The 27122-nt window shown below is 59.5% G+C and overlaps 2 protein-coding genes across 4 annotated transcripts; both read left to right on the forward strand.

Annotated features, from left to right (window-relative positions):
- Nucleotides 1-2573: 2573 nt before the first annotated feature.
- FURIN (furin, paired basic amino acid cleaving enzyme) lies at nt 2574-14950 on the forward strand. Of its 3 annotated transcripts, XM_055326643.1 has the most exons (17): nt 3209-3411; nt 5411-5518; nt 6988-7324; nt 7727-7825; nt 7942-8037; nt 8386-8514; nt 8622-8698; nt 8991-9079; nt 9600-9772; nt 10383-10595; nt 11062-11162; nt 11290-11393; nt 11481-11598; nt 11702-11881; nt 12295-12419; nt 12529-12639; nt 12808-14950. In XM_055326643.1, exons 3-17 carry the CDS (start codon nt 7148-7150, stop codon nt 13395-13397), a joined length of 2382 nt encoding a protein of 793 aa, XP_055182618.1. In that variant the 5' UTR covers nt 3209-3411; nt 5411-5518; nt 6988-7147; the 3' UTR covers nt 13398-14950. The 3 variants fall into 3 exon arrangements, with proteins under 3 accessions (XP_055182619.1, XP_055182618.1, XP_055182617.1); XM_055326644.1 differs by lacking the exons at nt 3209-3411; nt 5411-5518 and adding an exon at nt 2574-2596; XM_055326642.1 differs by lacking the exon at nt 5411-5518.
- Nucleotides 14951-15785: 835 nt separating this feature from the next.
- FES (FES proto-oncogene, tyrosine kinase) lies at nt 15786-25334 on the forward strand. The gene is made up of 19 exons (XM_055326798.1): nt 15786-15933; nt 16258-16473; nt 16669-16842; nt 18416-18512; nt 18636-18819; nt 20156-20293; nt 20368-20487; nt 20652-20774; nt 20897-21083; nt 21206-21289; nt 21826-22035; nt 22354-22476; nt 22870-22923; nt 23368-23486; nt 23772-23866; nt 23965-24088; nt 24248-24405; nt 24492-24614; nt 24992-25334. The coding sequence occupies exons 2-19, from the start codon at nt 16267-16269 to the stop codon at nt 25132-25134; spliced, it is 2463 nt and encodes an 820-aa protein (XP_055182773.1). The 5' UTR covers nt 15786-15933; nt 16258-16266; the 3' UTR covers nt 25135-25334.
- Nucleotides 25335-27122: the final 1788 nt, after the last annotated feature.

Consider the following 27122-nt stretch of genomic DNA (forward strand, 5'->3'; position numbering starts at 1 on the left):
ACGTAAGCAAAAAGGAAGAAAACAGAAAGCTCTCAAAATCCCATCCTTTCAGAAAAGGTACCAGTTACATTTTGTCATGTGCCCTTCCATGCATGTACGAAAGGGGTGTGGACATCTTGATTAAAACCAGGTGTGGGTGCTGCTGCGGAGGGCTCTGAGGTGCCCGAGAGTGGGGAGGAGATCTGGGGGGAAGAGGAACCCCAGAGCACTCCAGGGGACATGGGAGTGCCTAGGTGGATGGAGCTACAAGACCGAAGACCTTGGTTGTTTTCAGGAGCCTTGCTGATTGGCCCCAATTCGAAGATAAAGGGAGGCCTGGCTGGCTGGATCCTCCCTCTGAGAGCCTTGCTGGGAAGGTGGCAACCCCCTTCAGAGCCCCTTTGCCCCTCAGGACTTACCCATCAGGCCTTGTTTCCCCACTCCCACCCCCACCCCCAGGCCTTCCTGCTGCAGGTTTCTGTCACATGGCACCACCATCCAATCAACTGCTGTGTAAAACTGTAAAACTGTGAACCGAACCCTGAGACCCTAGGGCTCTTAAGGCCCTAAATTGGGGGCAATTTAGCTCTCTCAGGCCTTACAGCCGGCCTCGGCCTCGGCCTCTTGTAAACCCGTTGGGTGTGATCAAAAGAATAATACATGCCCCCAGGACTTGTTTGGGGGAGATAAAGGAAGAAGTTGGCTAACAGTCACCAGCTGTGGCAAGGTGGGATTCTCTCTGGAGGAGTCTCATCTCAAGGAGGGTTGCTTCCGAGCTCTTGGCAGAGGAGTGTCTTAAAATACATTTTTATGTGAAACTCCCAAATAGAGACAGGGGCAAAGATGCTCTGGGCAAAGTAAGGACAGATGCTCACTCGCTCAATCCTCTCCCCGCTCCTTCCCTCAAGTGATGCACCTCTGAGCAACGCAGCCTAAAGAATTGCACCTCCTGCCAAAGGCGGGATGGGAGAGGCAGCTGCAGGGGTGGCAGCCATCTGAGACAGGGCTAGCCCCTCCTCCTCCTCCTGAGACCCGCTGCAGTCCCCTGGGGCCAGCCTCCGGGATGGGTGGGACCCCTGGAGGCAGCCAGAATAGCTTTCTTTCTGTGTTGACCTTTCTTCTAGGCCAGAGGACAAGAGGGAAGGGCACCAGGGGACTCCGAGCCTAGGTGGGGCTAGCCCTGTCCCAATTTCCCCTCAATGGGGTTCTCTTGCTCACGGACTGAGGAAGAACCATGACTCACTTCCTGCCTCCCTCTGCACAAGCATTGTTCTCCCAAATGTGGCTGCTGCTGGTGGGGCTACCCCAGGGTGGCCCATACGGAGTCTCAGCTTCTTGGGAGGGAAGTTCCCACCCCGAGCCCGAGAGCAGCGAACCAGACTCAGCTCCCAAGTCCAGACTTTCAGGACCTCATGTTGTAACCTGAGGCTCCAGTTTTTGCCGCATTTGAAAGGGTGTTCAAGTCGTACCTCATCGCATTAGCTGAATATCATCTCCACTTTACTGAGGAGTAAATGGAGGCTCTCAGAATGAAGTTAACCTAAGGTGGCAGAGAATGAAAAAGCGCCACAGGCATCAGAACCCAGGCTTGCCAGTTGATTTGCCACACAGTTACCTTGGGGATATTACTTGACGTCTCTGGGCCTCAGTTTCCTCTTCGGTAAATGCAGACAGTGCTACATAAACGGTGCCAAATTGTACCCACCTCGTGGGGGTTGCAGGGAGGCAGAAATAAGTTAACACATGGAAAGAGCTGAGAATAGCACCTGGCTCATAGTAAGTACTGGGTGGTGTTGGGTTTTGCCATTACCCCCGGTGTTAAGGAGGCCACAGGATAATTCTGTGCGGCCAGGTAATCACAGGGAGCAGGACGGGATGGACAGAGACTCCTCTGCGACCTTGGAATAACCCAGCCCAGGGAGCTTTTGGCCACATTTCCCCTTTTTTTTCTCAGCTCAAGCAGTGGCGGCCTCAGCCAAGTAGCACAGACGTTTTCTAGGGCAGGGACCCAGGGAGGGAGAGGAGCCGGTTGGTATATTGCAAGTAGCTTGGATCCGAGCTCCGCCAAAGCCCCAGATCTCATCCAGGCTCTGAGGCCTGCTAGTTGGGGGACCTCGGGTAAATGGTTTAACTTTGGCTCCTCAGTTTCCTTATCTGTAAAATGGGATTAATAATGTCAGCCTGGAAGGATTATGCGGATTAAATAATGTATGTAAGAAGGAGGTAATGTAAAGTGCCCTGCAGTTGTTTTTTTTTTTTTTTAAGATTTATTTATTTATGATAGACATAGAGAGAGAGAGAGAGAGAGGCAGAGACACAGGCAGAGGGAGAAGCAGGCTCCATGCCAGGAGCCTGACGCAGGACTCGATCCCGGGACTCCAAGATCGCGCCCTGGGCCAAAGGCAGGAGCCAAACCGCTGAGCCACCCAGGGATCCCCCAGTTGGGGTTTAAAAAAAAAAAAAGGTAAAAAAAAAAAAAAAGTAAAAGGCGTGGGCTATTAGCTCAGCTTATCCACCTGTCTATATAGATGCAAACAGTCGTGACTCCTCCAACAGTAGGCCCTGGGAAGGTGTGCCCCGCCTCGCTCGAGTCTGACCTCAGAGGGGGCTACACCAGGTCGGTCACCCCAGGACACTCAACCTGGTCATGCCCAAATTCACGGCTCAGGAATGGGGCGGTCGTGGGGGTGGGTGGGGAGAGGGCCAGGTCGCCCACAAGCCAGCCGACACTGAGCGCGTCCTCAAGCCTCCGACAGCCCCAGCCCAGGGTCCGGGTTCGGGTCTCCGCGGCCGCGCGGCCGCCCGCCCGCCCGGGAAGCAACGGGGGCGCAGCGCCGGGGGCGGGGGCGGGGGCGCGGGCGCGGGCCGCTGGGCCGGGGAGGTGGGGGTGGGGGACGCGCCAGGCGGCCGCCGGGGCTTTGGGATCTCCGGCCCCACTTCCTACCTGCCCCTACCGGGCGCCGGAGGCAGCGGGCGCCCCACAAGGCCGCAGGGCCTGGGCTCGGGGCCCGGAGCTACGAACGCGGGCCGGGGCGCGGGCGGCATGGGCGGCGGGCGGCGCGGCGGGCGGCGGCGGGCGGCGGGCCGGGAGCGCGGAGGTGGCGCCGCGAGGGGGAGGGGCGCGGCGGCGGAGGAGGAGGAGCCCGGGCCGCCGCAGCCGCTGACAGCGGCCGGAGTAAACAAGCAGCGTCGCCGCGGCCCGGCGCTGCCCCCGCCCGCGCTGGAGCCCGAGCCCAGGCCGAGCCCTGCCCTGGTCGCGGGCCGGGCCGAGGCCGCCCGCCGCGCCTCCCCGCCTCCGCGCGGTGACGCTGCTGCTGGGCGCGGGGACGGCGCCGAGCCCAGGCCCCCGCCGCCGGGCTCTCCGCTCGGCCGAGGGGCGCCCGAGCCGCCGCGGCGCTCGCCTGGAAAAGTTACCCGCCTGGGCTCCCTCGGGTAAGCAGGAGGGCGCGGGGCCGGGGAGGCGGCGCGCCGGGGCGCGCGGGCGCCGGGCCCGGGGAGAGCCGGCCGGACTGGGCCGCTGCGCGCCGGGAGTGGGCTCCGCGGCCCGGCGCCCGGCGCCGCGGCGGGGAGGGTCGGGGCGGTGCTGACCCGGGCCCCGCGGCCCCCGCTGCCCGCCAGGCGTTGGGACCTGGCGCGGGGGCCGGCCCGAGGGTGGAGCCGCGGGGAGCAGGAAGGGCGCCCCGCAGCCCACCTGAGCGCGCCGGGCCCGCCTCGGTCCCCGGGCCCTGCCGGTGCCGGTACTTTTCCGCTCGGGGCCGGGGCGAGCCCTCTGACCTCAGGAAGCGTCCGCGGGGCCCCCGCTGGGGGCGGGATGGGGAGAGAATCCCAGAGGCGCCGGGCGCTCCCGCCTCTCCGCGGGCCGCCGGGGGCCGCCGCGGGCTCGCCAGCCCCGCCAGCCCCGCCAGCCCCGCCAGCCCCGCCAGCCCCGCGGTCGCGGAGCGGATGATTCCCGGCCCGGCCTCGCCCCCGCCCCCGCCCGCACACCTGGGCGACCGAGGCTCAGGTGCGGGCTCCGCGGGCTGCGCCGGGCTGGCTCAGGGCGCGGGTCGCTGCTGGGGCTACCTCCCGCCGCGGCCTGGCTCAGGCCCCTGCTTCCCTCGTGGGGTGGCCCGACTGCGGGGCTGCCTGCCTGCCTGCCAGCCAGGTCTGACAGCAGTCACTTTGCCTGGTCGGTACCTGCTCTCCGCGTGCCCCGAGGGGGCGGGGGGCGCAGACCCTCTGCCCCGGGGAAGGTGTGGGAATTCTATTTTTGACTTGGGAAGTGTGAGGGCGAGCCCAGGTGTTGGGGCCTGGTGAGGGCTGGGCAGCTGCTGGCCAGGTGTGGACACAGTGCAGAACGAGTAGCCAAGCTTGACGTGTCTCAACCAGAGCAGCCCAAATTTTACTGTTTCCTATATGGGGTTTCCACCTAAGATTTGATTTTTTTAAATAAAAGGATTATGTGGCTTTAAAAAAAAAAGTTTGACAATCTCGGGTCTAGCAGTTTTTACCACCAGGGAAATTGAGGCCCAGAGAGAGGAAGTTACTTGTTTGAGATCACACAGCAAATGAGTAGTTTGAGCAAGGACTGGAAATCAGAATTTCAGGGGAGCCCCAGGGTGCCTGTAACAGGACCTGGCTTGCAATCTGCTGGAAAGAGAGACTGGATCCTATCCACACCAGACCCTCAGTGCCTGGGAAACAGCAGCCGGACCTGGGGGTAGGTTCAGTTTGATGCTTCAGAGTGGCCATCTGTGTTGGAGGTTCCGGCCAGAAAGAGCACTCCCAGCTTTCTCTGTGCCCACAGCACAGAGCCGAGTCCCATGTGAGGGGACATTGAGTCCCATGTGAGGGGGCATCGAAGGAGGCTAGAAATACAGCAAGCCTGGGGGGTTTAAGCAGAACTGGGACTCAGAGGGTGAGTCAGAGTCTGGGATGGGGGTGGGGAGAAGCCCATTCATTCATTGTTCTCAGTGCCTGCACTTTTGGGAGGGGAGTGGGTAGGGATCTTCCCTCCCTCCGGCATGCTGAGGGAGGGCTGTCCAGGGGCTTCAGGGCTCTATGGAAGCCATATCCACAGCTCACCATGGCCAGGGATGCTGGGCCGAGGGAGGCAGGCCCTTTCTTGGGGGATTGTTGGGTTGTCCTGAGGCCTGCTTTCTCTTTGGGTGCTGCAGGGTAATTAAATAATTGGTTAATCACCTTTAATGCTGAGCAGCTGCAGCTCCATTCACAATGTGCTAGAACCTGGGCTGGACCCAGATGAGCCCGTCTTGGTTTTGGGGGCTTCGGCGGAGCTCACAGCGCTGTGGTCTGGGGCGGCTTAATTGCCATCTACACCCATGTGGTGGCTATTGCAGTGGGCAGAAGAAGCTTTGTTCCTATCTGGCTCTGCCCTCAGAGCCCCACATCCTCTATTAAATGAGGCACTTGGGGTCTCTTCACACCCTAGGACCTATGTTTGGCCACGCTGCTATTGCTAAGACTGACTTTCCGGAACTTGGTGGCCCAAGGCATCATGGGCCTGTCCTGGAGCCCCATGGACTCTGCCCCATCCAGGGTGAGGAGGAGTGGTACTGTGGATGCCTCCTGCCATCAGCTGTCAGGTTATTTTGGTGTAAACTGAAAATACTCTGGGAATTGTGTGTTGAGTCCCTCCCAGCCTGCAGGGTGGGACTGCAGTAGGAGCAGCCAGGGAGGCTGGTCGTGGCTGAGGGGAGCCCCTGGAGAAGCAAGGTTTCCCAGTGAGGAGGCCACCTGCCCAGCTTCCCTCTGCCTGGGTGAGCTGAGGAGCTTCATTTTTGCTGTGTGGTAGTGTGGCCTCCTTTGGGGTTGGGAGTGGTGGGGGCATCCGGGGCCCTGTGGGCAGGCTGTCTCCTCAATGAGCTTGGCACTGAGACAGGATACCTCCAGCAGCCCCGCTGGGGCCTCCCCCAGCCTCTCCCCACTCCAGGGGCTTGGCTTCTAGCTAGTCAGGGGCCCTATGTGGGGACAGTTATGTGGCCCCGGGCAGAGAGGTCCTGCTGTCTGTTTGCTGAAGGAGGAAAAACAACGCGCAGACTATTGATTCAGCCTCACCTTGGCGCTCCTGGCTCAGCAGCCAGTGTTTGCCCTGGCTGCCTGGGCTCAGATTACGCAAGGCTGGTGGGCGTGGAGTGCTAGGGGGCCTCTGCGCCTAGACCCACTTCAGGCAGGGCTGGCGGCCCCAGTGTTCCCCAGGAAACAGCCTAAAAGAGGCTGGGCCCTTGACTTTGCTGATGGTCACCAGTCTGGGGGCTACCTGTGGAGGGAGGTGAAGCCATGGGGAATCCCTGTGTTTGGCCCCTAAAACCCCATCCCTCTGAGGGTCACCCAGTGTTTCTTCCCAGGGGCTGTGGGTCTTTGCAGGTAACTCCCTGTGGCTGGGTCTGCTTTGCTGGGCCAGGAAACCCTAGTGAGCTGTGTAGACACCACCCATTAAAAAACTTTGAGAAGCCAACATTTTATAAAATGTACCTCGGATTTTGGAAAATATATAATGATACAAAGAAGAAAATAACAGTTATTTGTAATCATCACCATCTTGAGAGAATCGTTACCATTTCAGCATGTGTCCTTCCAGATTTTGTTTTGTGGCTATATATAAGTTTACATGTATAAATAGTTCTTTAAAAACAAAATGGGGTCATGTGTAGACATACTGCGTTATAACCCATGTCTTTTTTACTTTGTGGTGAACATTTATTCTGTTGTTGTTTCTGATTTTGGATGACTCAAGCCTGATACTCTTCATCCCACTTCCGTATTCTTGTGTGGAAGGAGGCTTAGGAGCCGTGTGTGTGTGTGTGTGTGTGTGTGTGTGTGTGTGTGTGTGTGTGTGGAGGGGGTCCGTCCATCTGGCTGGCTGGCTGACCTGGCGGGGAGCTGGATTCCCCCTGTCTCCCCCGGGGCCCTTTGCAGGCCTGGGTTGAGCCATGGGGTGGGAAGGCAGCTTTAGCACGTGGCTGGGGTGACCAACTGTCTCCCCCTCTTCCTCCCTTGTTCCCTCAGAGCCGGCAGCCCTCCTCCCCTCACAGCCCTGCCCTGCTCGGCCCCATGCCCCCACCAGTCAGCCCCGGGCCACAGGCAGTGAGCAGGCACGCGGGAGCCGAGGCCCTGTGACCAGGCCAAGGAGACGGGGGCTCCGGGGTCCCGGCCACCTGTCCCCCCCATGGAGCTGAGGCCCTGGTTGCTATGGGTGGTAGCAGCAGCAGGAGCCTTGGTCCTGCTGGCAGCCGACGCCCGTGACCAGAAGGTCTACACCAACACCTGGGCTGTGCACATTCCCGGAGGCCCAGCCGTGGCTGACAGCCTGGCACGGAAGCACGGCTTCCTCAACTTGGGTCAGGTAGGTGTTCTGACTGCCTGCTGGCCTAGGCATAGGGTGTTCATCACTGCGGTGGGGTTGGTGAGGGCAGGGGTTCAGGCACCAGCACCAGGAGCTGTGGCTGATCTTCTCCGGCCATCTGGGGAGTAGGCACGTTCTGGGTGGCAAGGGGGATGGGAGCAGTGGCTCCTCCGGCTCTTGGGCTTCTGACATAGGTTGTTCGGAGGAGCAGACTGTCCCAGGGAGGGTGAGTCCCTCTCCGTGCCCTGCACCTCCTTGCGGGGTCCTGGGCAGGGAACAGATGCCCTACCACCCCCTGCCGTTGCGAGCCTCCCCTTGCAGCCCGGTTGTCCACCCCCGTCCGCTGCCTCCCCAGGGACTGACAGATGGAAAGCCTAGCTCAGTCTCCCTGCTCCGTTGCAGATCTTCGGCGACTATTACCACTTCTGGCATCGAGCGGTGACAAAGCGGTCCCTGTCGCCTCACCGCCCGCGGCACAGCCGGCTGCAGAGGGAGCCTCAAGTGAGTGCGGCCCCAGCCCCTCTTGCTGCCACCCTTCCCTTCCCCCTCTCTGGAGCCTCTCCTGGCCTTCCCTCCTCTGCCCACACGCCCCCCGCCCCCCCCCCACTCTGTCACAGGTGCAGTGGCTGGAGCAGCAGGTGGCAAAGCGAAGGATCAAACGGGATGTGTACCAGGAGCCCACAGACCCCAAATTTCCCCAGCAGTGGTACCTGGTACGTTGCTTTCTCAGGTCATGGGTCCTCCTCCCTGGCAGTATACATCCGGCCACTGAGGGCTTTCATGGGAGAATGAGGCTGACTTGGAGGCCTCCCCTCATTCTTCCTCTTTCTGTCTGCCAAGCCCTGTCTCCCCAGCCCTTCCTGCTAAGCCTGGGGGTTGCCCATTCAGAGTTCTTTACACTCCCATGGAACCCAGCTGACCAAGGCTAGCATTGCAGGAGCAGGGGCAGATGGAGAAAGAGGTTTTGGGGGCGGTGAAGGGATTCCTCGGGGGTCCCCCTAATCTCACACAACCAGTCACATCCTGTAAGTCCTGGAGTGCTGGGGTTGGTGTCTCTGCAGTCTGGCGTCACCCAGCGGGACCTGAACGTGAAGGAGGCCTGGGCTCAGGGCTACACGGGGCATGGCATTGTGGTCTCCATTCTGGACGACGGCATCGAGAAGAACCATCCAGACTTGGCAGGCAATTATGTGAGGAGGTGGGGGAGGGAGGCACAATCCCTCTTGAGGGGTGTCTTGGTAGTCCTGCCCTGCCAGCTACGTCAGACTGCTCCTGATGATGGCCATGTCCTCTCCAGGATCCTGGGGCCAGCTTTGATGTTAATGACCAGGACCCTGACCCCCAGCCTCGGTACACACAGATGAATGACAATAGGTAAGTGATGGCAGGCCCCTGGCCCCTGCCTTACCTCTCTTCTCGTACTGAGGAAGCAGAGTTGATCCTGAGTTAAGACCTGCTCCCCCAGTAGGCTGAAGTTCCATAGTCCTGCTCCAGTTTTGCTCAGAGCAGAGGTGGCCACAGAGTGGACATTGTGGGAGGGGACTGTACACACAGGTGGGGCAGTGATCGTGGCTGGTGGGGGAGGGGGATGCTGATCCGTCCTATTCCTCAGGCTGCACCTGCCATGTTCTTTCCGCTGCTAATGTCATGCTGTTGGTCCCGGCAGGCATGGCACACGGTGTGCAGGCGAGGTGGCCGCAGTGGCCAACAACGGTGTCTGTGGTGTTGGCGTGGCCTACAATGCCCGCATTGGAGGTGGGTGTGGGACTTGACAGCCCTGTCCTTTGGGAGGGCCCTTCGAGTGGGATCTTCTCTACCTGCTTCCTGTCTGGCCAGTGCCTGACACTTTGCCACTGGGGATCCTTTTGACCACACGGCTGTTCCTTAGAGAATCTTTGACAACTCAGCCAGGCCACCAGTGCTGGTGGCCCTGTGCTGTGGAGCAGGGCGAGGGTTTCTTAGCAGGAGCCTCCCTGAATCCTCTGACATCTTACATGGCAGGGTTTGATCATCACAGTCCCCTAGGAATGCAGAGGCTCATTCTAAGCCAGGATATGTGGTTGAAGGCAGGATGTGTTCTCTCTTTCTCCATTTGGGGTCTTGCCCTGGAGAGCCAGAGGCAGGCCAGGGAGTTAGGGCTCAGGGTTTCCCAGCACTGGCCTCTGCCTTCCCCTGCGTGTCCTCTAGGTGCAGGGCTGGGTGTGCTTTGGGGGGAGGGTGCCCCTAGAAGCTAGACCCACGCAGTATCCCTCTCCTCACCCCCCTCCATGGCCAGGGGTGCGCATGCTGGACGGCGAGGTGACAGACGCGGTGGAGGCTCGCTCTCTGGGCCTGAATCCCAACCACATCCACATCTACAGTGCCAGCTGGGGTCCTGAGGATGACGGCAAGACCGTGGATGGACCTGCACGCCTTGCCGAAGAGGCCTTCTTCCGGGGGGTTAGCCAGGTGCGGAGGCACGGGATTCCTCAGGAGGTGTCCCGGCTTGGCCTCTCCAGCAGTCTGGGCACTGTCTCTCCTAGCTTTCTCCCTGTGTTTCCCTGTTTTTGTTTGTTTATTCTTGTGTTACACTTTAATTTTTTTTAAGATTTTATTTATTCATAAGAGAGAGAGAGAGGCAGAGACACAGGCAGAGGGAGAAGCAGGCTCCATTCAGGAAACCAGATGTGGGACTCGATCTCGGAATTCCGGGATCACCCCCGAGCCAAAGGCAAACACTCAACTGCTGAGCCACCTAGGCATCCCTTGTGTTACACTTTAATTTTACACAAGGCATATTTATTAAAATGTTAATGGACTAGATGTACAGAAAAAGAGAAAAATAAGTGGAAAATCGCCCATCATTCCAGCCCCTGGAAATCACCAGTCTGGACATTTTGGTAGCAACCCGGGTCTGTTGTCCAGCACAAGCACCTGACCTAGCAGGGGTCTCATGGGGTGTGGAGGAAGGGCCCTTGGGAATGGAGCCCCAGCCTTCCCAGTCCCCAGCAGCAGCGCCCTCCCACCAGGCCTCCCCCAGGCCCCACCTGCCAGTGACCCTGGCAAACACTGTCCACAGGGCCGCGGGGGACTGGGCTCCATCTTTGTGTGGGCCTCGGGGAACGGGGGCCGCGAGCACGACAGCTGCAACTGTGACGGCTACACCAACAGCATCTACACGCTGTCCATCAGCAGCGCCACGCAGCTTGGCAATGTGCCCTGGTACAGTGAGGCCTGCTCGTCCACGCTGGCCAGCACCTACAGCAGTGGCAACCAGAACGAGAAGCAGATCGTGAGTCCCACCCTGGTTCAGGGGGGTGCTGGCGGGGGTGGGGTGGGTGGGAGGATCTGAAGATAGGGCTACCTGCTGGCTCGGGGGGCAAGGGGTGGGGGCTTTCCAGACCACTAGTGGCAGGGGATGGTGGCTCAGGCCTCACGGAACGGGAGCTGGGGGGCTCACTGGGACTGAGAATGGGGTCATGGGGCTGTCTGAAACCCTTGAGAAGTGTAGACTCTGTCTAAAGATGTGCATGGCCCTGAATAGTCTCCAGCCTGGAGCTCAACCCCTCGCACCTTGGGACACTGAGGCCCAGAAAGGGCCAGGCATTGGTCTGTTCACAGCCAGTGAGCGAGGCAGCAGCTGGGACTGAGGTGTCCTGGCCCTGGCTCCCCTGCTGTCTGTTGGTGCTCTGGGCCTGCGGGCAGGCAGCCTCCTAGTCCCTGCACCCATCACAGGCCCAACACTGTTCTCATGGTAGGTGACCACAGACTTGCGTCAGAAGTGTACCGAGTCTCACACGGGTACCTCAGCCTCGGCCCCCTTGGCGGCTGGCATCATCGCTCTCACCCTGGAAGCCAAGTAAGTCATTGGGGACTGAGGAGCAACCCTGTCCCCACCAGCGCCCCCTGCAGGGCAGCCCTTTTTGTCTCCACCTTCTTTCTAAGGAGACTGACTGAGCCCTGGCCTGTCCTTCCCACCTCTGCAGTAAGAACCTCACCTGGCGAGACATGCAGCACCTGGTGGTACAGACCTCAAAGCCAGCTCACCTCAATGCTAATGACTGGGCCACCAATGGTGTGGGCCGGAAAGGTGAGGACAGGGTGGCCTGGTGCACTGGACCGGGGGAAGGTGGGGGTCCTCTGCCTCCCAGCTGACCCCGCCTTCCCTGCCCCACAGTGAGCCATTCATATGGCTACGGGCTGTTGGACGCAGGTGCCATGGTGACCCTGGCCCAGAACTGGACGACGGTGCCCCCCCAGAGGAAATGCATCATTGACATCCTCACTGAACCCAAGTGAGGGCTGGACCCCAGCTGGGAGGGGCGGGTGGGGCCTGAGGGTTACAGGGGGTGCCCTCTGGGGCAGGCTGGCAGACTGTCCCTGCTGCTGTCTGTACAGGGACATCGGGAAGCGGCTGGAGGTGCGGAAGACTGTGACCGCCTGCCTGGGGGAGCCCAGCCACATCACACGGCTGGAGCACGCACAGGCCCGCCTCACCCTGTCCTACAATCGCCGTGGCGACTTGGCCATCCACCTGGTCAGCCCCATGGGCACGCGTTCCACCCTGCTGGCCGCCAGGTGCTTGTCTTCTCCCCTGCCCAGCTTGTCCTGTCTTTCCCACTCACACAACATTCTTAGACTCATCACAGTCTTAGTAGCCACTGCATTCTCATTGGGAGTGCTGGTGGCACTTTAGGAGACGGATGATTTTGTTCTATGAGACTGTCCTACACTCAAGGGATCCCTGGCTTCTACTCATCACATGCTGGTAGTGTACCTGCCTGCCTGTGCGCAGCATGCACCTTCCATGTTTCCAGAATCCTCTGGCTGAGAACATCTGGCCTACTGGAAAGCAGCAATAGACATTTCCTGCCCAGTGGGGTTGGTGCTGTGCTGGAGGAGGGCGTATGGTCCATGTGTTGTGGCCTCGGCGTCCCCTGGCTGGGGTCTCCCAGAGGCCTCCAACAGTCATGGACACCCTCTTCCCCTAGGCCTCACGACTACTCCGCAGATGGGTTTAATGACTGGGCCTTCATGACAACCCATTCCTGGGATGAGGACCCCTCTGGCGAGTGGGTTCTGGAGATTGAAAACACCAGCGAAGCCAACAACTATGGTACCAGGGATGCCTGAGGACTGGGCAGGGGAGCTGGTGGGTTCTGGGATTCTGGGCGTGGTGCCAGTGCTCCCTAACTCCTCTTTCTTCCTCCCCTACCTTGGAATAGGGACACTGACCAAGTTCACCCTTGTGCTGTACGGCACAGCCCCTGAGGGGCTGCACACACCTCCCGAGAGCAGTGGCTGCAAGACCCTCACAACCAGCCAGGCCTGTGTGGGTCAGTAGTGGTGGCTGTTGGGGTTTGGGGTTAGGGTTGGGGGGTACAGAGGGGACCTGTCCCAAAGCCCAATGCTAGGCGGAGAAGGGGTTTGAAGAGCCCTTAGGATGACCATAACTCTGGGGCTGAAAGCTTGGCTGACACCCACCTTCTCTCCCATGCTGGCAGTGTGCGAGGAAGGCTTCTCCCTGCACCAGAAGAGCTGCGTCCAGCACTGCCCATCAGGCTTCACTCCCCAAGTCCTCGACACACACTATAGCACCGAGAACGATGTGGAGATTATCCGGGCCAGTGTCTGTGCCCCCTGCCACACCTCGTGTGCCACATGCCAGGGGCTGGCCCCCACAGACTGCCTCAGCTGCCCCAGCCATGCCTCCCTGGACCCCGTGGAGCAGACGTGCTCCCGGCAGAGCCAGAGCAGCCGCGAGTCACCCCAGCAGCAGCCGCCCCGGCCACCCGCAGGGGTGGAGGCAGAGCCCCGGCCACGGGCAGGCCTGCTGCCCTCGCACCTGCCAGAGGTGGTGGCTGGCCTCAGCTGCGCCTTCATCGTGCTGGTCTTCGTCACTGTCTTCCTGGTCCTGCAGCTGCGCTCAGGCTTCAGCTTCCGGGGGGTAAAGGTGTACACCATGGACCGTGGCCTCATATCCTATAAGGGACTGCCCCCCGAAGCTTGGCAGGAAGAGTGCCCATCTGACTCAGAAGAGGACGAGGGCCGGGGCGAGAGGACCGCCTTTATCAAAGACCAGAGCGCCCTTTGACAAGCGCCTACTGCCTGCCCCTTCAAGCCCATCCCTTCCTTGGGCACTTTTTAATTCACCAAAGTATTTTTTTAATCTTGGGACTGGGTTTGGACCCCAGCTGGGAGGCACGAGGGGCAGAGACTGCCTTCCCATCCTACCTTTGGGCCACCTGGCTGCCGGAGGCAGGGCCCCAGGAATAGCTGAGGAGGGGGCGGGCAAGGGCCTCGCCCCACCTCCAGCACCTCTTCTGTGTGGAGAAAGGAGTGGAACCTTTAGGGCAGCTTTCTGAGGTCCAGGCCCCAGCCAGTGTTCCCTGCGGAGTGAAGAGGGTCAGCCCTTCTCTTTCGGGATCCTGACCCGGGCTGTGGCTCTTGTCCCTTCCCTGTTCCTCTAAAGCAATAATGGTCCCCATCCAGGCAGCAGGGAGGCTGGCCGAGGGGATATTGGAAGGAGGAGGCCACCTCTCCAAGGGCTTTCGTATCCCCGACCCTGTTCCCCATGTCTGGTGAGCCTCTTGAGGAAGCAGTGATCAAAGGAAGGGACCGAGGCAAGGCAGGTGCTTCCAGGGTGCGTGCGCAGTCGTATGTCCCTCTGCCCATCTCCGCCACAGCTGGCCACCAGCCAAGCCCCGTGCTGGTGTCCTGACTGCCCTACCTTCTCGGGCCCCCTCCCCTCCTGCCAGGGCCCAAGTCCCTGTTTTCTGAGCCCGGGGCTGCCTGGGCTGTTGGCACTCACAGTCCCGGAGCCCCTGGGTGGGTGGTGGGGAGGGACGGTGGCCTGGCCGGCCTCTCCCGCCTCCCACCCAATGCTGCTTTCCCCTGTGGGGATCTCAGGGGCTGTTTGAGGATATATTTTCACTTTGTGATTATTTCACTTTAGATGCTGATTTTTTTTTTTTTTTGTATTTTTAATGGGGGTAGCAGCTGGACCACCCACCTTCCCACACCCACTGTCCACTCTGCTGTTCCCCCGGCTACCCTGGCCCTGAGGTGTGGGGGGCTGCAGCATGTTGCTGAGGAGTGAGGAGTAGAGCCCCAAGTCCTGAAGAGGCCAGTGGGCAAGCCATGTGGGCCCTAGGAAAGGGGATCATGGTGGGAGGGGCAGGCTGTCATCCGTGTTTTAGATGGGGCTCATTGTGCCAAGGGCTCATGGGTCACTGGTTCTCCAAGTGCCAGGGGTGCGCAGGTGGTGGCACTGAGCCCCCTCCAACACTGTGCCCTTGTGGAGAAAGCACTGACCTGTTCTGCCCCCTTAAGTCCCCCTCTTCTGACGTGCCTTTCGCACCCCTCCCATTAGGACAATCAGTCCCCTCCCCGTCTGGGAGACCTCTTTTCTTTCTCTCCCCTAGCCCTTCTTGGCACCCAGCCACCTGCCCAGGGGTGTCCTCTTCTCTCCCATCCCCCCACCCTTGTGGCCAGCCTGGCTGATTTTGTAAGATACTGGGTTGGAACCCAGTGATTTTTTTTTTTTCTTGTAATTTAAACAGGCCCAGCATTGTTGGTTCTATTTAATGGACACGAGATAATGTTAGAGGTTTTAAAGTGATTAAACGTGCAGACTATGCAAACCAGGCCTGGTCTCCTGTGTGGTAATGTCGTTCTTCCTAGGACCCCGGGACTGCCTCCGGGCTGGGACCGGAGCCAGGATGGGGGCCAGTTAGCCTGTCAGACGGGCCTCTCAACAGTGGGCCCAAGTCAGGTCTCCAAAGTTCCTCTCCCACAGAGTTTTAGGGCCCCCTTTGGGGAGCAGTGGGCTGTGCAAGGAGGGCGCAACTGGAGACAGGCCCCAGGGTGTGGGACGTGTGAGCCCCAAGAGTAGGACAAGTGGAGCGCTTCCACCCTCTGGGGTGCCCCCCGCCCCCAGCAGGATCCCCTAGGCGGGGAGGCTGAGGTCTACGGTGGGGCCTGACCCAACCGCGATGGAGGGTTTTTGCCGGCCAGTGTCCGCTCAGGAAACTCCATACCTGTCCACTCGCGGCCGGGGCCCCTCCTCTGCCCGGGCTTCCCTTGGGACAGGAAGCCCCTGCCTGGGGAAGGGGAGTGGTGGCCGCTTCCCCGGGACCTGCGCCCTGCGCCCTGCGCCCTGCGCCCGGCGCCGGAGAAGGAGGCCTCTCCTCGGGGATATTTACTTGGAATTTTTATTCAAATGTTGGCTGGCGCCTGAGCTCTCCTTGGGGAATCCGACGGGGTGGGGAGGCCCGGGGCAGGCGCCCCCGCCCCCGCCCCGCCCCCTCCCCGTCCTGGCCGCGCGCCACCGCCCCCCCAGCGCTGCCCAGGCCCCGGGGGCGCGGGCGGGCGGCTCTCCGCGCGGCCATTCTTCCCCGGCCCCCTCCTCCCTTCCGTTTCCGCGGCCGCGGGGCAGGGGGGCCGGCAGGCGTCGGGGGCGCCGGCCCTCCCGCCCGCCCCTTCCCCTCTCCGGGCCCGCCCCGGCCGGCCAACTGAAACCGCGGCAGGAGGAAGCCGGAGCAGGAACTGGCCAGGGTCGCCCGGGCCGCAGTCGGGCCGGAGTCGTCCCCGAGGCGTCCTCGGCAGCCCCGGAGCAGCGGCCTGCGCGGGTAACCGGGCGCCCTGAGGCCCAGGGGGGCGCGCGGAGGGAGGGCGGCGGGGGCGGCGGGCTGGGAGAGGGGACACCTCCCGGGTGGGGCGCGGGCGGGCGGGCGGGCGGCAGGGCAGGGGCCCCGCTGGGGCTGGGGCTGCCTGGAGCCCGGAGGAGGGTCCTGGGCACCCCGAGCCCCTGGGAAGGGTGCCGGGGAGCAGGGCCTGGGGAGGGAGGGGACCCTGGCGCCAGGCCTTGGCCCCAGGCAGGGGAAGCAATGAGGGCCAGCCCCTCCATCCCCAGCTGCTGCCTTGCCCAGAGTGGGGCTCTCCTCTGCTCCCAGGACGGCACCATGGGCTTCTCTTCAGAGCTCTGCAGCACCCAGGGCCACGGGGCAGTACAGCAGATGCAGGAGGCTGAGCTGCGGCTTCTGGAGGGCATGAGGAAGTGGATGGCCCAGCGTGTCAAGAGTGACAGGGAATACGCAGGGCTGCTGCACCACATGTCCCTCCAGGACAGCGGAGGCCGGGGCATTGGCCCCAACAGCCTCATAAGCCAGGTGGGGGTTCTGTGGGCCTCCGGGCTGCCTCATCCCCTTCCTGCTTTCCACTGAGGAATTCCTTTGGGTGTCAGTTATATCTGCCCCCCTTCCTTTCCTGGAACCCCCCCCCCAGGGAGGGTCAGAGAGTTGGCAGGCCCAGGCTAGGGAGCCGTTGTCGCCCACCTCCTGTCTCGCCTGTCCCATGTTATCTAGTCCTGGGCAGAGATCACCAGCCAGACGGAGGGCCTGAGCCGATTGCTGAAGCAACACGCGGAGGATCTGAACTCAGGGCCCCTCAGCAAGCTAGGCCTATTGATCCGCGAGCGGCAGCAGCTGCGTAAGACCTACAGCGAGCAGTGGCAGCAGCTGCAGCAGGAGCTCACCAAGGTGAGTAGGTGAGCCTAGGCTCCACCTGGCCCTTGCTGCCTGAAGCCTGAGACTAACTGGGCTGGTTTTGCACAGAGCCCTTGGATTCACTGGGGGAAGTGGAAGTCCCTGACCGCAGGCTTGCCCTAGCTTCCGTTCCTCCTCCCTGCACTTGGGCTGGCCTGTGGCAGGGCCTCATTCTACATTTTGTCACCTGACCATGGGCCCAAGGAAAGTGCTGGGAGTAAGGAGAGTGATCCAGCCGTCGCCTACAAGACGTGTGGGATCTGGCTCTGGGGTCTGAGAGACAGTGAGGGGAGTCAGGGCTAGTCTGTCTGCCATCCGCCTGGGCGCACTCCTCTCAAGGCAGCGGACACACCACAGGCAGCAAGCAGTGTGACTCCCTGACACAGAGGTGTGAAGTCAGCTCACTTGCATTCGAGCCCTGCCCTGCCTTGCTGCTGGGTCTAGAGGCTGTGTGATTGCAGCTGGTTGGCTGCTTCAGCCTCCAGATTCGTGTGCTGGTCAGCAACCCCTGCACCACACCCCTTCCACCTGTGCCAAACCCAGCCTCACCGTGGAGCCACAGCGGCCCCTGGTGGCCAGTGGCCACCCGCTGTCCCTCTTCCCTCTCCTCAGAAGCCCCTGCAATTCAGGGGCTGGCTTGCTTTTATGGGTACTCTAATTGGAACCCAGCCATACCCATTTGTTCATTTTCATATTACCTGTTGCTGTTTTTTTTTTCCCCAAGATTTTATTTATTTGAGAGCGAGAGAGTGCAAGCAGGGTGAGGGGGCAGAGGGAGAGGGAGAAGCCGACTCCCTGCTGAATGAGGAGCCTGACGTGAGGTTCAATCCCAGGACCCTGAGATCATGACCTGAGTCAAAGGCAGAGGCTTAACCAACTGAGCCACTGAGGCACCCCTTTGCCTGTGGCTATTATAGAGCTGAGTGGTTTCTGCAATAACGGTATAAGCCTAAAGTGTTTACCATCTGGCCCTTTAAAAGAAAGCTTTGTGTAGCCTTCACAGTGATTTGTTACACATGGGGGAACTAAGATTTTGAGGAACGGGGTGGGACTTACCCAAAGGATTCCAGTGTGTCAACAGGGGAACTGGATAAGAACTTTGGTCTTGACCATCCATTGTTCCTGCCACCAGGAACATAATTTGCAAGACTCGGTGCAAAAATGAAAATGCAGGGCCTCTTGTGAAAAAATTGTGCAGAGTTTCAAGATGGCTTCAGCAGAGCATTAAACCAAGCACGGGCCCTTCTCTGTGAGGAGCTCTGTGGAGAGACTGCACAGGCCATGTGACGTCCCTGCAGCCAGGTCCTACCTGCCACCAGAGATCACTCTAGGTCAAGGAGGGCCAGGTATAGCCTGCCCAGCCCACCTCTCTGCCTCCCCCAGGAGCCTGTCCTTAAGCCAGCTCCTCTGACCTAACTTCAGCAGGGGTTGGGCCCCAGAGGCCCCCAGGCCTTTCCCAGAGGATGGACTTAGATGCCCAGCCTGCCAAAACCACAGGACCTGTGCTGGGTGGAAATCTCCTGTGCCCTGGGGACCCATACCCCCACACTGACCTCTCCTCTCCCAGACCCACAACCAGGACATCGAGAAGCTGAAGAGCCAGTACCGAGTCCTGGCACGGGACAGCGCCCAGGCCAGACGCAAGTACCAGGAGGCCAGCAAAGGTTTGTGGCTCTCCTTTCTGGGAGAGGGGGAATCCCAAGCCAGCCATGACCTGTCCACAGATGCCCAGATCTCCTGCCCAGGCCTCTGCACCATCACCCACCACCCCTCTCCTCACCTGGCAGACAAGGATCGGGACAAGGCCAAGGACAAGTATGTACGCAGCCTGTGGAAGCTCTTTGCTCACCACAACCGCTACGTGCTGGGCGTGCGGGCTGCGCAGCTACACCACCAGCACCACCACCAGCTCATGCTCCCTGGTCTACTCCAGTCGCTGCAGGACCTGCACCAGGAGATGGCCTGCATCCTGTGAGCCCGTTGCCCCCCTCTGCCCCCCCTCACAGCCTTTCAGCCCTGCCCCAGGCCCAGAAGCCAGGTCTAGGAGATCTGGTCCTGTGAGAATGGTCACACCATCCTGGGAGAACAGGCCCTGGGCCAACACTTGGAGCCTAGCAGTTTATATCTGGATCGTGTGACCCCAGGGTCCCTTATTGCAAGGTTTCATTATATTTATGGAGCCCCATTTTAGACTCTGGAGGACAGCAGAGAACAAGACAGGAGCATCTGTTCTCTAGGCTCACCCGTGTTGTTGGAGAGAGAAAAGAGAGTCCTGCCCATTGGTAGCATGTGTGAGACTATGTACTATGGAGAAAAATCCAATAAGGAAGGGCAATGGGGAGGCAAGGTGGGCAGGGAGGAGGGACAGCTGTTTGTAGAGTGCTCTGGGAAAGCCTCAGAGGTACCAGGGCAAACTGAGGGGTGTTTGCAGTTAGACCAGTCAGAGAGGGAAGAGCAGGTGCACAGGGCCTGGAGTGGGAGCGTGCCTGGAATCCAGGACCAGCAGGGCCACTGATGTAGCCCAGGCAGTGGCAGGGCAGGGCAGAGTCAGATGTGAGGCCGGACTGGTCCAGGGCTTGGGGGGCTGCTGGGTGATGGAGGGGCCAGCAAGCCATTGTGAGGTCTTGGGTGCTACTGTATTGAGAAAAGACTTCAGGGGGCCAGGCAGGGGGCTGTTGGAAGAGTGCAGACCATAGGCCATGGCCATTGGGCCAGGGTGCCGGTTCCTGGGTATGCTCCCAAGGTGGTGCTGGGGCCTCTTCTTCATGAACTGGAAGTGAGGTGTGAGGTGGAGTCCAGGGGACTCCTGGAAGGTGGAGTTCCTGCTAACTTACGAGGTCAGGGAGGGAAGGAATGGGTTCAGGAGACAAGAATGAGAGTTCATGTTTCCACTCATGGAGTTAGTGTCTAAGAGATGTCCACTGGGATGTTCGAGTAAGCAGGTGGCTGCTTGAGGCTGAGGTCCTAGAGGACTAGACACATAGATATAGGGCCAGCAGCATGTCAAAGGCCTGTGCACATTTTGGAGCCCCAGAGTCCCCCGCCGTTCGTGCCTACCACACGCTTGCACACTAGCTCCTTTGGGTCCTTATCACAATACCCACCATCCATCATTATATGCACCAGGAAACGAAGATAAAGGAGACATTGAGTAACTTGCCTGTGGTCATCTGGCTGGTAAATGATGAAGGGGAAGGGGAGGGTCAACTCCAGGGCTGACTACTACAAACCCAGTGCCAGGGGTCCGCAGCTGCCCGGCTTTGCCCAGCCTGAGGCCCCATTGACCGGGGTTCCTGTCTGGCGGCAGGAAGGAGATCCTGCAGGAATACCTGGAGATTAGCAGCCTGGTGCAGGACGAGGTGGCGGCCATTCACCTAGAGATGGCTGCAGCTGTTGCCCGCATCCAGCCTGAGAGCGAGTACCAAGGCTTCCTGCAACAGTATGGGTAAGCCCCTCCTTGCTCCCCCTGGGCACCAGGGCTTCTGGCCTTTTCACTGACGGGGCACCGTCCCCCTTCAGGTCCGCACCTGACATCCCACCCTGTGTCACTTTTGATGAGTCACTGCTTGAAGAGGGCGAACCACTGGAGCCAGGGGAGCTGCAGCTGAATGAGCTGACTGTGGAGAGCGTGCAGCACACGTGCGTGTTGGCTGGGCACCAGGCTGGGGTGGGCTGGAGTATCCAGGGGCAGGCGCCAGCTCTGTAGAACTATGGCCAGGTAGCCAGGTGGCCAGGCTTGCTTGGCTCTGCAGGGATGCATCTGAGGGGTGTGACTCTTAACACTGCCCTTCCATTGGGCACAGGCTGACCTCAGTGACAGATGAACTGGCTGTGGCCACCGAGACAGTGCTTAGCCGGCAAGAGGTGGTCACTCAGCTGCAGCGCGATCTCCAGAATGAAGAACAGAACACACATCCCCGGGAGCGGTGAGTGGGTTCGCCCGCAGCAACCTCGCAGCCCGCCTTTCTTTCCTCTTGTCAGCCGGCCTGACCCATTGCTGGCTGCCAGCTATGGGCTGAGCACCACCCCCCTCCCGCCCTATCTGCAGGGTGCAGCTGCTGGCCAAGAAGCAGGTGTTGCAGGAGGCGCTTCAGGGGCTGCAGGTAGCTCTGTGCACCCAGGCCAAGCTGCAGGCCCAGCAGGAGCTGCTGCAGACCAAGCTGGAGCAGCTGGGCCCTGGCGAACCACCGCCCGTGCTGCTCCTACAGGATGACCGCCACTCCACATCGTCTTCGGTGAGCTGCCTACCACTGCCCGCCGCTGCCAGCCACGCCTGCCCGCCCCGGGGCGCGCTCCTCATTTTTGCCCTCCCCCTCCCCAAGCCTGGCCACCCGCTGACGTCTGTCCCTGGCCTCAGGAGCAGGAGCGAGAAGGGGGAAGGACACCCACCCTGGAGATCCTTAAGAGCCACATCTCAGGAATCTTCCGCCCTAAGTTCTCGGTGAGTAGAACCCAGCCTGGGCCTGCATCTCTGTCCTCCTCTCTGGGGTGGGCCAGGCTAGGAGATCTCAGACCTGTACCCCCTAAGACCCTCCCACCAGGGTGTTTGGGGTTAATCATGCTGCCCTAGAGAGGAGGCTCTGCCCAGAGGAGTCCTTGTCTTCCCTGGGATTCCAGATTACATATGTCCCCAGATCTTGTCAGCCAGCACCCTCTTCCTCTTCACCCCACTGTGTGCTACAGCCTTGTTACCTCCCGGCTCTTCTTGCCCTGGGAGTCATTGCATAGCTGGGGCCTAGAGCAAAAGGCAGAAGCCTAGTTTGAGGTCACCAGCCTGGGCTTCCCCTCCCAGCTCTGTCTAGAGCAAGATTGGGTGAGTCCGTTGCTTGCTCCAGGGGCTCTAATGCCACACAGGAGGCATTAGAGGGGTAGATGTGAGACAGAGAATCCCCCACCCCGTGACTCCCATCTGTCCTAATGGCCTCCCTGGACAAATTGCTGAATTCCCCTCTGTTGCCCCTCCCCTGCCCCGGCCAGCTCCCTCCACCACTGCAGCTCATTCCAGAGGTACAGAAGCCCCTGCATGAGCAGCTGTGGTACCATGGGGCAATCCCACGGGCAGAGGTGTCTGAGTTGCTGACACACTCCGGGGACTTCCTGGTGCGGGAGAGCCAGGGCAAGCAGGAGTACGTGCTGTCTGTGCTGTGGGATGGCCAGCCCCGGCACTTCATCATCCAGTCCGCCGACGTGAGTGGGGCCTGGATTCAGGCCTTCTCTGCCCTGCCCCCCACTCTGCAGGGGAATGGTCTTGAGAGGGGAGGAAGATGCTGCCACAGTAGATGCTTCCTTGGCAGAGGTGAAAATTGCCAGAGAATGCCCAGTCCGTGCAAACAAGCTAGAGGCACAGTCCTCGGCGTGGGTCCTCCCCTGTGAAGGGCTCCAAGCTGTGGCACGGCAGCAGAGAGCACCTTTTCTACCAGCTATACCTCCTGTCCCCTCCTCTCCCAGGGCTCAGGGCCCCCCCAGCAGAGGAGGCTGCTGATCCTGGGTTCTCCTGCCCCACAGAACCTGTACCGACTTGAAGGGGATGGCTTTCCCAGCATCCCGTTGCTCATCGACCACCTACTGCGCTCCCAGCAGCCCCTCACCAAGAAGAGTGGTATTGTCCTCAACAGAGCGGTCCCCAAGGTGAGCCTGTGCCCAGCCCGACCATGCCACCTGTGCCACGTGGTGTCCAGGCAGGCATGGTCTCCCAGGTTCCTGTCTATAAACGGGTGCAAAGTGATTCCTTACTCCTCAGGGAGCCAGCTTCCCTCTATGGTTGGAATCCCAAGGCCATTCACCATTCCATAGAACACACACGTACATGCAGAGCTGACACTCCCCCAGTGAGGGCACCCGCCTGGTCCCCAAAGTTGTTTAAGTGTGATCCTGATCCTGTCTAACCCCCATTTTTCAGACCAACAAACCGAGGTGCCAAGAAATGAAAGACATAGCATTGGTGGGGGACATCTGGTCCCTTGCAGGGCCCAGCACACATTTCCTCCACTGACTTCCGACCCCCAACCCTCCCTCCCCCAGGACAAATGGGTGCTAAACCACGAGGACCTGGTGTTGGGTGAGCAGATTGGTCGGGTGAGTTGAGTGCTCTACCAGCCTCCTGGCTGCCTGATCTCCCCTCCCCCACTTCTGCCCCCACCCCCAAGCCCTCAGCCCATCCAGGCCCTTTCTCCCCAGGTTGCTCTCATATGCGTGGGGAGACACGCTTTGGTCACGTGAGCTATAAAATACCTGCTAAGGAAAAAAAAAAGTCACTTTCTTAAGACAAAGAATGCTTTTTCAACCCAAGTGAAAGAGAAATTTGGGTTTTCTGTGTCCCTTCTCTCTGTGAAGGTGGCAAGTTAGAGGTCACCTTCCCTGCCTAGCCCATGTGCACCCAGTCCCCACCCAGGGGTAAACACCTCTGGAGCATGGCTGAGCTGTCTGCGGAGGGTGGGGACAAGATGAGGACCAGTCCCTGGGAGTGAGGAAGAGGACCATGGTCCAGAGAAGGCTGGTAGGAGCCTGAGACCATTGCAGGGGAACTTTGGTGAAGTGTTCAGTGGACGTCTACGGGCCGACAATACTCTGGTGGCGGTGAAATCTTGCCGAGAGACCCTCCCACCTGACCTCAAGGCCAAGTTTCTACAGGAAGCGAGGTGGGTGATAAAGTAACGATCTCAGACCTCCACATGCAAAGGGTTCCTCCATGCATGGCATGAGGTAAAGCGCTTAACTTGCTCCCTCGTGGCCCCTCACCATGCATGTGGTCGTCCCCCCCACAACCCTGCTTAGTGCTGAGGGAGAGAGGCTCAGTGACGCCCCCAAGGTCACACAGCCAGGCCTGCTGGCCTCTCCTGTGCTGCCCTCTCCCATCCTCCCTCGGTGCCCCTGGGGCTCCCGGGGCTCCCCCAGGTGGGCTCCTAAGTGGCGGCACCCTCCAGGATCCTGAAGCAGTACAGCCACCCCAATATCGTAAGGCTCATTGGCGTCTGCACCCAGAAGCAGCCCATCTACATTGTCATGGAGCTCGTGCAGGGTGAGCAGAGGAAGCTGGTCTGGGGGCACATGTGGAGGAGGAGGCTTCTGCCAGAGGCTTACCAAGGCTTCCCCTGCCCTTCCCCCGCCCACCCCCAGGGGGCGACTTCCTGACCTTCCTGAGGACGGAGGGCCCCCGGCTGAGGATGAAGACCCTGCTGCAGATGGTGGGGGACGCGGCTGCGGGCATGGAGTATCTGGAGAGCAAGTGTTGCATCCACCGGTGAGTGAGGGGTGCCAGTGGCATCGCCACCCTCCCGCTTTCCTCGCTGCAGGCACCTGCTCCAGGCCTGGAGTCCACCTGTGGTGGGGGGGGGGAGGTAGCAGCTTTCTTCAGGGCTACTCTTGGAGCCCGGGCCTCTGCCCTGTCCGCCCCACCCAGGGACCTGGCTGCCCGGAACTGCCTGGTGACGGAGAAGAATGTCCTGAAGATCAGCGACTTTGGCATGTCCCGGGAAGAAGCTGATGGCATCTATGCAGCCTCAGGGGGCCTCAGACAAGTCCCTGTGAAGTGGACGGCACCGGAGGCCCTTAACTACGGTACCTGGGCCTCACCTGCTCTGGCTGCAGGGCCCTCTCTCTGGCCAGTGGACCAGCCGGCCCCCTCACACCTTGCCTCCCTGCAGGACGCTACTCCTCCGAGAGTGACGTGTGGAGCTTTGGCATCTTGCTCTGGGAGGCCTTCAGCTTAGGAGCCTCCCCCTACCCCAACCTCAGCAATCAGCAGACCCGGGAGTTTGTGGAAAAAGGTGAGGCAAAAAAAAAAAAGACAAAGGTGAGGCATCCCCACATGACAGCAGCTTCTCGGTGCTCCCGCTGGGCTCCTCCAGGTCCTCTGACCACCCACTGGGGCAGAGAGCAATGGTCATCCTGGAGCTGCCACGGCAGGAGCCCCCCAGGTGTGCCAGGCCAACACCATCCCATTTACTCTTTGTGGCAAGTGAGGGAGGCCTTACTGTGTCCCTTTTGCTGCCAGAAAAGACAGGCTTGCAGAGGTCACACACAGTGGGACCGAGATTAGAACCTCAGTGTCCTTGGGGCCCTTGAGAGTGTCTACGACTCAAGGTGGCTGCTGGGGTCCCCATGCCCACTCCTCACACCTGCTGTGCTGTGCCTGTGCCCACAGGGGGCCGCCTGCCCTGCCCAGAGCTGTGCCCTGACGCTGTGTTCAGGCTCATGGAGCAGTGCTGGGCCTACGAGCCCGGGCAGCGGCCCAGCTTCAGCGCCATCTACCAGGAGCTGCAGAGCATCCGGAAGCGGCATCGGTGAGGCTGGGCCCCCTTCTCAAGCTGGAGGCCTCTGTGGGCAAGATTCTGGCTGCCACTGTTGGATGGCTCCTAACAGTCCTGGGCCCCGGACACTGGCATCAGTGCTGCTGGCAGGCATGTAGCTCGGTCAGCTGTGCAGCCCTGCTTCTGCTTGGGCTTCCTCTTCCAGGCGGAAATAATAAAACCACTTGTGCCCACTGAGTGCTCCTGGCATGTGCACCCCTCCAGAGGGCAGGTCTGAGGAAGAACCGGGGGCCTATGCCATGGCCATGGGGAATGGGGTCAGGGAGATGGGCAGGGCTCATGAGGCCAAACTGACATGGTCTGTGAGATATGGGGAAGGGAGAGATGCTAGGTTCATCTTTTGATGAAAGACACATGTGGCAGTGTCTTTCCTGAAAGGGTCACAGACAGAGGAGGAGAGAGCTGCGGGAGGAATGGGAAGTTTGGAGATGTGTTTTAGGGGCCCATGGGGATGTAGGTGTGACATAGAAGTCTGGAAACCCAGGTGGAAGCAAAGGCTGGCAACTGACATTCAAAAGTCATTAGCTGATAAACACTAGGGAGCAGCTGACGCTATGTGGTGAGCAGAAGTCATAGAAGATTCAGGGGAGAGGAGATGGGAGTTGGGGAAAGTGCTTCCCTAAAAGGGCACTGAGGTGGCTGAAGAGAAAGAACATCCTCTCAGGGAGTTGGCCCATCAAGACAATAGGGTAGCAGAGCGGGGAGCCCTCACCTCCTCTAAGTCCATAAAGATCCCCCAAAATCTATAAGAATCATCTGAAACTTTCCCAGCAGCACCAGAGAAGGGCAAGAAGACAAAGAGGTAGGAACAAATATCTCTCGCACCAAAACAAAACAACAAGAACTCTGAGGCAAAGTGGCCATCCCCCGAGAAAGCTGAGGAAGTAGCGCATATCTATTTTTGAAGGAGTTAAAAACATGATAACTTGTGTACGCAAGAGGAAATCAGGTAGAGTGTGATTAAGAAAAAAATACTAAGAAGTCAGACTATATCCATTGGAAGTGATCAAAAGCAGAACCAAGGAACTTCTGCTTCTGGGTAGGATGTGGTGAGTCTCTGCAAGCCACTGCCCCCATTGCAACAGTGAGGAGGAAACGAGATGAAAATCGTTTTTATTTTTTAATTAAAAAAAAAACGGGGGGGGGGGGGTAGGTAGCCTGGGTGGCTCAGCAGTTTAGCGCCGCCTTCAGTCCAGGGCCTGATCCTAGAGACCCGGGATCAAGTCTCCCTGCATGGAGCCTGCTTCTCCCTCTGCCTGTGTCTCTGCCTCCATCTCTGTCTCTCTGTCTGTGTGTGTGTGTGTCTCTCTCTCTCTGTGTGTCTCTCATGATTAAATAAATAATCTTTTTTTTTTAAGAGTTTGAGTAATTTTTTTTTATTTTTTTTAAATTTTTATTTATTTATGATAGTCACAGAGAGAGAGAGGGGCAGAGACATAGGCAGAGGGAGAAACAGGCTCTATGCACCGGGAGCCCGACGTGGGATTCGATCCCAGGTGTCCAGGATCGCACCCTGGGCCAAAGGCAGGCGCCAAACCGCTGCACCACCCAGGGATCCCTGTTTGTTGTTTTTTTTTTAATAAATAATCTTAAAAAAAATTTTTTAACTCTATTAAATAATTTTCTTTCTCTTTTTTCTTTTTTCTTTTTTTCTTTTTTTTTTTTTTTTTAAGATTTCATTTATCTATTCATGAGAGACACAGAGACAGGCAAAGGGAGAAGTAGGCTCCATGCACTAGCCCGATGTGGGACTTGATCCCTGAAATCTGGGACCAGGTCCTGAGCCAAAGGCAGACACCCAACTGCTGAGCCACCCAGGCGTCCCTAAAAAAAATCTTTAAGACTTCATTTTAGAGAGAGTGAGTGAGCACAAACAGTGGGGAAAAGCAGAGGAAGAGGGAGAAGCTGGCTCCCCGCTAAGCAGGGGACCTGACATGGTGCTTGAACCTGGTACCCTAGGATCAT

Source organism: Nyctereutes procyonoides, unplaced genomic scaffold (assembly GCF_905146905.1).
Source record: "Nyctereutes procyonoides isolate TBG_1078 unplaced genomic scaffold, NYPRO_anot_genome, whole genome shotgun sequence".
In the NCBI taxonomy this organism is placed as follows: Eukaryota; Metazoa; Chordata; class Mammalia; order Carnivora; family Canidae; genus Nyctereutes; species Nyctereutes procyonoides.